Raw genomic sequence first — 9727 nt, 5'->3', positions numbered from 1 at the left:
GTAGGTGCAGGCAGGGCTGCGGTCTACACAACAAAAATAATGTTGGCACCCGCCGGAATGTCCAAGCAGCAGTCGCGTCCTTTTATGGCGAGGGCGCAGATAAATATAGCTGGGAGCGGAGCGGAGGCAACTCAACTCCCGGAGCGCAGCACATTTGGCCCATGGGTGCAGATCATTGGCAATGATCAATGCTGCCCTTTGTGCAGGTAAACGCAGGCCCACTAATCATTATTGTTTTGGTTAGTTCCTTGCCTATGGATTTTATTTGTCATTTTTTCAATGTGCCTATTTGGCCTTTTGTCAATTTTATGCATGTAGCCTATGTAATGTATGCATATAGGAGCCTATGTATGTATGTATGTATGTATGTATGTATTTGCCTGTCTGTCTGCCTATTCATTTATCTATTCATTTATTAATTATTTCATTCATTAATGTGTTCATTCAACATTCACTCATTCATTTATTAATTATTTCATTCATTAATGTGTTCATTCAACATTCACTCATTCATTTATTAATTTATTAATTAATTCATTATTTCATTCATTCACTCACTTATGTTGTGTTTGCTTGTTTGTTTGTTTGTTTAACCTGACAAGGGTCAGGACATAAATAGAGTTGACCACAGCTTTGAATATCAAAGGGCTTAAATACTTTAAGCCAATATCATAATACCGGATCACCTCACTGCCTGCCTGTCCTCAGTGAGGCAGTGACACCTAGATTTCTGAAGTGGTAGGTTTAATTCTAAAAGGCTAAATTTAATGCCATTTCAATCAGTTGCAAATAAAGGCCATTTATTATTTCCTAAATAAAAAAAACTCCATCACACAATGTTGCATGTCAGTATAAGTCTCAGAAGCTCCATGTACTGTAGGTGAAGATCTTGTTGGCCGGTTGCCCCATCGCTGGATGAACCTCCAACCGCTTTTGTCTTTACTCTTTATCATCGCAGTCACAGCTGTGACTGTTGCTAACTTTAGCTATGCTATTGTTACTTGCTTCACATACAACACATGCCAGTTAGTCTCTATCTCGCCAGTTAGTGTCTCTCTCTCTCTCTCTCTCTCTCTCTCTCACTCTCTCCCTCTGTCTCTGGCTGTAGGGGGGGGGGGGGGGGGGGGGGGGTTAGGTTATCTTTTCTCTCTCTCTGGTCTGCTCTCCTCTTCACACAGCAACTAGACCGAAATGATAATTTGGATCTGAGTTGAAGACTTTCTAGTCACAGTTTCACTCCATTGCTGTTACACAGTATAAATACACATTTTAATTACATGACAGATTTATCTACAAAGCATCACAGTGGACAGAAAGGACATTCCTATTTATATCAAGTTACTTCATGGCCATTTGGAAGGTGCACTTGAGATGACTGCCAGACGTTTTACTGCAACACAAACACCTGATGAGTTTCCATAGGAAAGATATCATGAAGCCAAACACTTCTGAGGCTTTTGTTTTGAACATTCCTACTTTCTGGGCCTCAACCACTCAACATACTTAAAATTTTATGGCAGCCACTTTAGTTGCAGGCTCACCAAAGTAGATCAGCCACCATAATACACTGAGGAGAACTATTACAAGAATTCAAGCAGTGTCATCGTAACAACAGATGCTTTCCAATGGATAGGATCATCCGATATGGGAGAAGGCTTACATTGGGAATATAGGTTACCAGCCACTAAATCATCTGCCAACATGGCTGCTTTGAACCACTTCAGTTAGCTCAATAGCAAAATAGTTACACTAAATGTTAGAATAGAGTAAATTTGAATTATTATATTAACACTATTACATAGTTCAGTGTTGTTGTCGCACTTTGCGATTTTGTTAAGAAAAGTGCTAGTTATTATGATTTATTCAAAGCAGCAGATGACTTGCACTGTTGAGTATAATTAAAACTCCATCAGCAGATAAATTGTGTTGTTTTCTGAATATATATGTTTTGTATTGTTGAGAAGTGGCCCCAACTGTGTTATTATACCTTTAACATAGCAAGTGAAAGTGACACAATGCAATGTCCACTGTGCAAATTATACTGTGCGATAATAATATCCACAAGGGTATAATGTTCACCGAGGATAATGAGGCAGAAATAGTCCCACAGGTAATTATATTGAACTAACAACTGTATATAATCACAAATTTTGTTTTGTTTTTTTCATTATTTACATTTGTATTTGTTTCCACTTAAATAATGTGAAGCATTCAGTCCAGCAACGATCCAAGGAATTTACATATTTTATATTCATGGTGATAAGATATGCTTTCAACAGTCTTCTCTCCTCATTATGAAGCAAACAACCAACACATAACAGGAAATCAAGTATAGTCAGATCATAAAGCCCATGTGTTAGTACCCTGTCAGACACCCAGAGGTGCAGTAACCTACAGGATCCCTGAGCATGACTGCACTTCAGAGAATAGCATGCAGTCTCTCAAAAGCCTTTATTGGAAACATCCTGGGCTTTACTCTAATCTGAATCTAAGCCCCAATTACTAAACAGCTGTCACTCACAACTCATATAAAGAATCTTTTCCTTGAAACTCTCCAGTTCCATGGAAAACTCAAGTGCTTATCTAGCCAGGAACGTGGTAACACAGTCACCTAATGACTTCATCCCATCATACCTCATGGTATTTAAGAGGGAGGATCATATGTCACATAGTTCTATTTTAGCAATAGTGCTTCCCATCGTCTCTGATGAATTGTATCACCAAGGGGCCTATTGTCACTCCACCAAAATGTCTCCCAGGTTATAACCCGAAAACTTTGAACCTACAACCATTTGCAATGTGGCAGTCTGTGAATTGTTTCTGATCTAACGCTGCCTTCAAGTGCTGTCGGAAATATCATAATTCAGAGTTTAGCACACATGAATGACCCAAGAAAGTGCTAAAAAATGGCAAAATTGAATTTGAATTTAGGAATTCTGAGTTGACCCCAACCTGACTTTGAGTTACTACAGTTTTAACAAACCATGTTCATCCTAGCAATGTTTCAGTGGATTCAGCTTTCCAGGAATGTCCAACTGGATGAAGGTCTCAGGAGATCCATTAAGACTATTTTTATATATTTTTTCTTGTCTTCCTTACACTGAGGCTACATGAACATTTTACAGTCAACACTTCAAAGAAGCAAATTCACTGAGCTCACACAGAGGATCAACTAATATCCAAAAACTAATTACCCATCAGCTCAAGAAACTATAGATTTAAACTGCCTTGAGCAAATTAAATAAGATGTTTTCAATGTCACTAGCACACTCTAGTGGTTAAATATGACAGTACAATGTCTCATAAAATTTACTTTGAATTCCTCTCACCAAGTATACATTTCAGTTTCCTCAGCTGTGCCTTACAAATGAATACAAAAAGATCAGGTCAATTAGAAAACTACTGTATCTTTCGCAAAGATATGAAATGGATGATGTCCAGATGCTTGTGTGTAAACTGTTGCAGTTGATGGAGCTCTATTCAGGTTCTAAGCAGGGGTTTAAATCCTGGTTTGATCAATCACACATTGAAAGAAATCCTTGTTTGATAAATCATATACACAATGACGACTCTCCAACATAGTCTCTGGTTGCTTGGAATAACAGTTGGACCAAAGCACAGGCAGCACCACTGTAGGATGAAAAATTACAACTCTCTCTTTTTGCAAAACCTGATGATGGATATACAGTTGTGTTGATCCTTGTTGAGTTCCCAGAAACTGTCTTTTTATTTCCAGTGTGGTCTGGAGCGATCTGGTGCTGATTAGCAACTGTGGTCATCTCTCATAGATACAACATGACAAACACTATGTCCAGTTTGAGCCTGCTCTCAGCCACAGTTAGATCTGTAGTTTATTTAACAGTTCAAACAATAGACTACTGACTGTTGAGAACAGCATTAACCCCAATTATGAGTTTTGCTTACAGGGTTGTATAGATGTCGACTGGGTTTCTGCTAAGTTTGAATATATTTAAAGTAAGCATAACCAAAACTGACTGATGGCACCTCCGGCTTGTCTGCATGGTTCAACCATTTTGTTATCACCTTTGAAAGTGATATGATCCCTGACAAAACACTAGGTTACTGTTGTGGCTTATTTTAACATGTGAGTCATCAATTCCACATGTCTCTCTTGCTTTTGCACCCCAGCAGTAAGCCTCACAGCGCTGACTGGGGTACCAACTGTTGTCTGACCCAGGTTGGGGAGTCATGCTAGTGTCCACTGTCAGCATCTATAATTATCCATCCTATCAATATTTTTCACTTTATTGTTTAGGTCCTATAAATGCTATTAGTATGTGAAATTCAATTAGATTTTTATTTTCATACGGTACATACAGATTCAGACAGAAGGACATGTTTGTGATGTTCCATTTTGCTTTTATAAAAAACATGTACAGTAAAAATAAAAAGCCTAATAAAGAGAAAATTGATATTTTAATATTTTCACCTTATTCATCTGTCTTATGACATCTTATGAAAGGAAAAACAAATAATACCATGCTAAACGACAAGTTCAAGTTCAAGTTCAGGTACAACTAATGATATCTCCTGAAATGTTCGCCTTGGTGATAATGATGTCCAATTCCCCACGGGGAAATTTTCATCCAAGTTTGTTTAACCTTATCTTGTTTTATGGTTACACAATGCAAAGGAGGATACATTCCTTCTGCCCTTAAAAGGGCATATCCAGGAATGTCAACGCAGGCAAGGCAGTGTGTTGTGGAAGCTGCATTTACTCCGTGGGGTGTATGCAACTACAACATATATTTTATTACGAAGTAAAATGAAATATTAGGAATTTATTTCAAAAGTATGATTCAGCATAGCAATAGCTGATGCTAGATCTCAGACTTAACCATATTAGGAATTGTTTTGTTACAACTAACAGCGGTTAATTACTTTGATCCCTCCCCCATTTTTGGGGGACAGTTGGTTTGTTCTGGATTTCCTGTACGGTACGAACAGTATTATCAGGAAGTAAGGGCGGTGGTTGAGAAAAAGAGCAGCACGGGCTAGCTGACCAGTATCCGTTTGTTGTCAGGTAGGACATTTCATGTTTTTGTTTGTCTCTTGTATGTTGTCTATACCTGCAGTATTTATGCTTTGCTATAATGACCACACAATTATTGTTAATATCAAACGTATATCGTTGTTTAACATGCTAGAGTGCCATTTTGAATGCTCGATTTGTACACTGAACATGGCTAACTGTTAGCTTCCCCGCTAAAGTCGCAAGCTAACGTAATGTTGCCAAACCTGTCGTCTTAATAAGCTGGTAAGTTAGAAACGTAGGGTTAGCTGGTCGCTTTATTGGAAATTCCTCTCGTAAACCTGAGTATCATTAGCGGCCGCTCGATGTTTAGAGGCGGAGTGACTGTTGTACGCACATAATTTAATCAAGGTAACTTGGCCCAAGCCAGGCCGCAAACCTATCGTACGCAGCCTGTAGCGCGTTATCTGTTACAGTGAGATGATTGAATTTAACAAGAACTTTACATAAGGGAGATGGCTGCTTCGTTCTGTTTGTGGCGCTCGTGTTAGCTTAACAAGCGTGCGCAGTTTAAAAAAAATGTTAGTGCTTGCCAGCTGTCCTAAGCTGATCAAGACACTTTCCATAACACCGAGCCAGCCGCAGGCATCAACATGACAGAGTGAGAGTAGGAGACAACACACGAGAAGAAGACATCGCCTGATAAGGGCATCTGTCCTCACATCAGTACTTTTTCCTCTCCTCAATGAGGGTAGCGGGCTGGAGAACATTTCCATTTATAGCGCAGTGCGGGACGCCCCACTGGGGAGTCACTGCCTCAGAATTAGATCACCCCGCCACAGAGATGTGGGAATGGATGACCAAATCTTATTTGGGGTAGCTGTATGATCCACTTTAACTTTCATTAAATTGTTTCCCCTCTTTGTCATGGGTGCTGTCAAATTTTGTCTATCATACTGGCTGTCCTATCAGGCTATATTTTGTCAAAATCAATTGCTGCTTCACAGTTCCTCATAGGGCAATACTATTTAGTTTATGAATTCACATGTTGTTGTGACCTAGATCAATCTAATAAGCATTGATCAGAACTCTCTCCTAAAGCCACTAGTTTTATAGGAATATACAACCTGGAAATGTTTAGTTCGCAATCAATTGGAGACTCACCAGACTTAACTTGTGGACGAAAAATCAATCTGTATGCTGTTGTTCATCCTGATAAATTAAATTTCTAAGGAACAGTGGTCTCCGCAGTGGTGTTAAACATAAGAGCTCAGGACAGCTGGGTCTTATTTCTAGTGGTGGGAGAAAATACACACTTAACTGTCCTAAGGCACATGAGTAATATTTAAAAACTGATATGTAGTGCCTTCCTTTTTATTTAGAAAGTCTTTGTCTGTCATTGCAATAAAGTTAATAAGTATGTGTGGTATTTACTTCCACAGGTATAAAACAAAATCAAAATGTCTAGCAAAAGAGCAAAGGGAAAGACCACGAAGAAGCGCCCTCAGCGCGCCACTTCCAATGTCTTCGCCATGTTTGACCAGTCTCAGATTCAGGAGTTCAAGGAGGCCTTCAACATGATCGACCAGAACCGCGACGGGTTTGTCGACAAAGAGGACCTCCACGACATGCTCGCCTCGCTGGGTGAGTAGGAGCTTTAACAAGCAGGGTCTCTGAAACGGTCTTCACTTCAGGATGAGCTGGAGTCAGATCAGAGGTTTTCTGTTAGCCTCATTATTACTTAAGAGTTTGATTCATGTTTCTAAATCACTGGAAGTCAGCATTGTAGCTTTTTACTCGGTCTGTTAATTTCTGTGCATGTCTAAGTATCTTCTGTATCAAGGTTGATTTGTCTTGACTATTGTAATTTATGGTGGACACTGTCTCTGTTGCAGATAGGCTTTGTTAATGTAAAAATCTTAACCCCTTTCAAAGATGTGCCATGTATGTGTTTGGTTTTGAAAGTGGCACAAGGCCAAGATGGAACATTTGTTAACTAGTGCAAAAAGAAAACATATTTACATTTAGCATCTACTATTGTTTTTCATCTGTTATTTAAACTCTTCAGAGACTTTATTGTAATTGTGCTGTGATGCTTTTTATTGTCTTTATGCAGGGAAAAACCCAACTGATGAGTACCTGGAGGCCATGATGACTGAAGCTCCCGGGCCCATCAACTTCACCATGTTCCTCACCATGTTTGGAGAGAAACTGAATGGCACAGACCCTGAGGACGTGATCAGAAACGCGTTTGCTTGCTTCGATGAAGAGGGCACAGGTAAGTTCTTCTTTAAGTAAAATGTCAGGTCATTCTTGCTCTCCTTCTCCGCTGTGATGATAGGAATACTTTCCCAAGTGGCATTTCCTGATAAATTTCCTGTAATTTTAGAGAGGACAGTGACTGAGTCATAGGAACCACAAAATCTAAAATTGTTTAACACTATGAAATGGGACAGTTTCATGAGGATTTACAGTTTCTTAAGGACAGTCATTGTACTGTTGCAGTCAAAAGAAAAAGTTCTCTGGAGTTATTTTGGGTATTGATTTGGGCACTCCTTGAATTCTTATCTGATTTGACTTTGTCTCCCCGTCAGGTTTCATCCAGGAGGATTACCTCAGAGAGCTGCTCACAACAATGGGCGACCGGTTTACAGATGAGGAGGTGGATGAGCTTTTCAGGGAGGCCCCCATCGACAAGAAGAGCAACTTCAACTATGTGGAGTTCACACGCATCCTAAAGCACGGTGCCAAGGACAAGGACGATTAAAAAGCCATACCAGCATATTAGTTTCCACCCTCTCTGTGTGTCTCTCCCATCAGCTAGATCACCGTGCTGCATGTCTCAACTCTATAAACCCCATTGTAAACAAGCCAAAACAATAACTATCGACTGTATCTGTTGTGAACTTCCAGTATTGCCCATTTTACACATCTGTAATGGAGAAAAATTCCTAGGGGATTGTCGTTGTCTGTTCTTGTCATATAAAGATGTGAAAAGCGGCAGCACCTTGGAAGTGCAACTGTAAGGGACAAAAGTCTTTGCAATTCATGTGATCGGGTTTAGCTGAATTTTTACATTTTATAATATAAACTTTTTAAATAAAGCCCTCTATCAAGTTGTATTTTGCTGACTTCTTTTCCCTGCATAAATGACCACTGAAATAAGTGTTGCATTACCCTGTCTTTTTTTTTCATGCTGTATAGCTAAGAAGCCTTTTTTCCCCCCCTTCAGGTGATGTTCAAGTCTTGACAAGCGCCCTCTCCCTCACTACCAAATTCACTCGACATGTGTTGACTAGCAGTGGCTGGAGTTATTTCTGTTTAAGGCTGTGAAAGGGGAAAATGCATATTAAACAAGATTAATACAAACATTTTGCACATTAAGATGTAATAATAGTGGCTGCGGTATGTGTGTATTGAAAACTGGAGTGCATTCTTCTGGCATAGTTGAATTTAAGCCCTCAGGGGAAAAGGTAAACGCCCAACAACCGTGCTCACCTTCCCGTGGTGAAGCATTTCTGTCATGAAGGGAGCGGTCTTACACGGTGACGGAGTCTTTATCTAAAAGGCACGAGAGGTCACTGAACTGTTTGATGGGCAGGATAACTAAATAAGTAAATCTCACCCCCACCCTTCAGTCAGCAGATGACTATCCCAGATTCTCCAGCAGTGCCTGAGATCCAGAGGCGTTTTCCACTATTGACAATACCAAAATGTTAGAATTTGTTGGGGAGGATATGTCTCAACTTTCCAAGGCTCTTGAAGAATCTGCCCAGGCCAGTGAAGTGAAGCTGTTACAGTGGACTTCACGTCAAGACATGCTGGTGTTCCTTACATTTTGGAAGTTACATGACAGCACATTATCAAATTACAGTCTCTAAAACTCATTTTTCATATTCTATTGATTTTAGAGGGAGAGTGACTACTGAAATTTTGTGGAAGATTAATTAAGTTAATGAGTCTGAGTATTACAGTTAGGCCTGGTGATAACTACATATTGCAGGCAAATGGTAACATGTCGGCTGACCAAAAATAACCTTCCTGGCCATTAAATTGCTAAACCATTTGTTGCATGAAGTTGGTTTATGCAGCTATTACGTGGGTTATGTTGCCCTCTAGTGTCTACTCATAAGTTTCAAATCATTGGCCGAAACTGAACCAGAGGGTGCTGTCGGAAATATCGGAATTACGTGTTGAGCGCACATTGACGATCCAACAAAGTGGTAAATCATTGTATTACAACTTTATACTATAAATACTGCAGTAAATATGACATTTTCCATTATAACAGAATTGTCAAGACGTAGCCCAAACGTTTAGAGAGCAGAGATCATGGGAGCTCTGTCAACAATTTATGGTAACGTTTGTTACTACAAGGCATTCAATCTAAATAATTAATATTGCTGAATGTTTCTATTTTCACTCTTTGTTGAACCATTCATTTTTGTGCATACTTGCAAGTTGTCGTCTTGGATATACAAATATATTATGTACAACAACTTCTGGCTTAAAATTTCATTAAAACAATCCACGCCTATGGTGCATTTTCTCCTTTTCATTCGGTCACTGCAGCACAGATTTTCAAAATTAAAAAACAGCCACCAAAAACACTTGTTACAGGGTCCTTTTGTCTCCCTTTTGTTGTTATTTCCGACCAAAAGCAGTTGGACGAGAGAAGTCATATTAACGACTTCGTACGAGGAGCCGTGAACGCAGCACGATTCACCTAGTTAC

At 39.5% G+C, this 9727-nt stretch overlaps 1 protein-coding gene across 1 annotated transcript; it reads left to right on the top strand.

The window, feature by feature from the left end:
* The first annotated feature begins 4948 nt into the window (after positions 1 to 4948).
* On the top strand, positions 4949 to 8115 carry myl12.1 (myosin, light chain 12, genome duplicate 1). The gene is made up of 4 exons (XM_071921478.2): positions 4949 to 5044; positions 6436 to 6637; positions 7110 to 7271; positions 7588 to 8115. Exons 2-4 carry the CDS (start codon positions 6454 to 6456, stop codon positions 7758 to 7760), a joined length of 519 nt encoding a protein of 172 aa, XP_071777579.1. The 5' UTR covers positions 4949 to 5044; positions 6436 to 6453; the 3' UTR covers positions 7761 to 8115.
* Positions 8116 to 9727: the final 1612 nt, after the last annotated feature.

This window comes from Centroberyx gerrardi, chromosome 22 (genome assembly GCF_048128805.1).
Source record: "Centroberyx gerrardi isolate f3 chromosome 22, fCenGer3.hap1.cur.20231027, whole genome shotgun sequence".
NCBI lineage: Eukaryota > Metazoa > Chordata > Actinopteri > Beryciformes > Berycidae > Centroberyx > Centroberyx gerrardi.
Note: the sequence above shows the minus strand (reverse complement) of the source record. Positions and strands in the feature narration are given on the sequence as shown.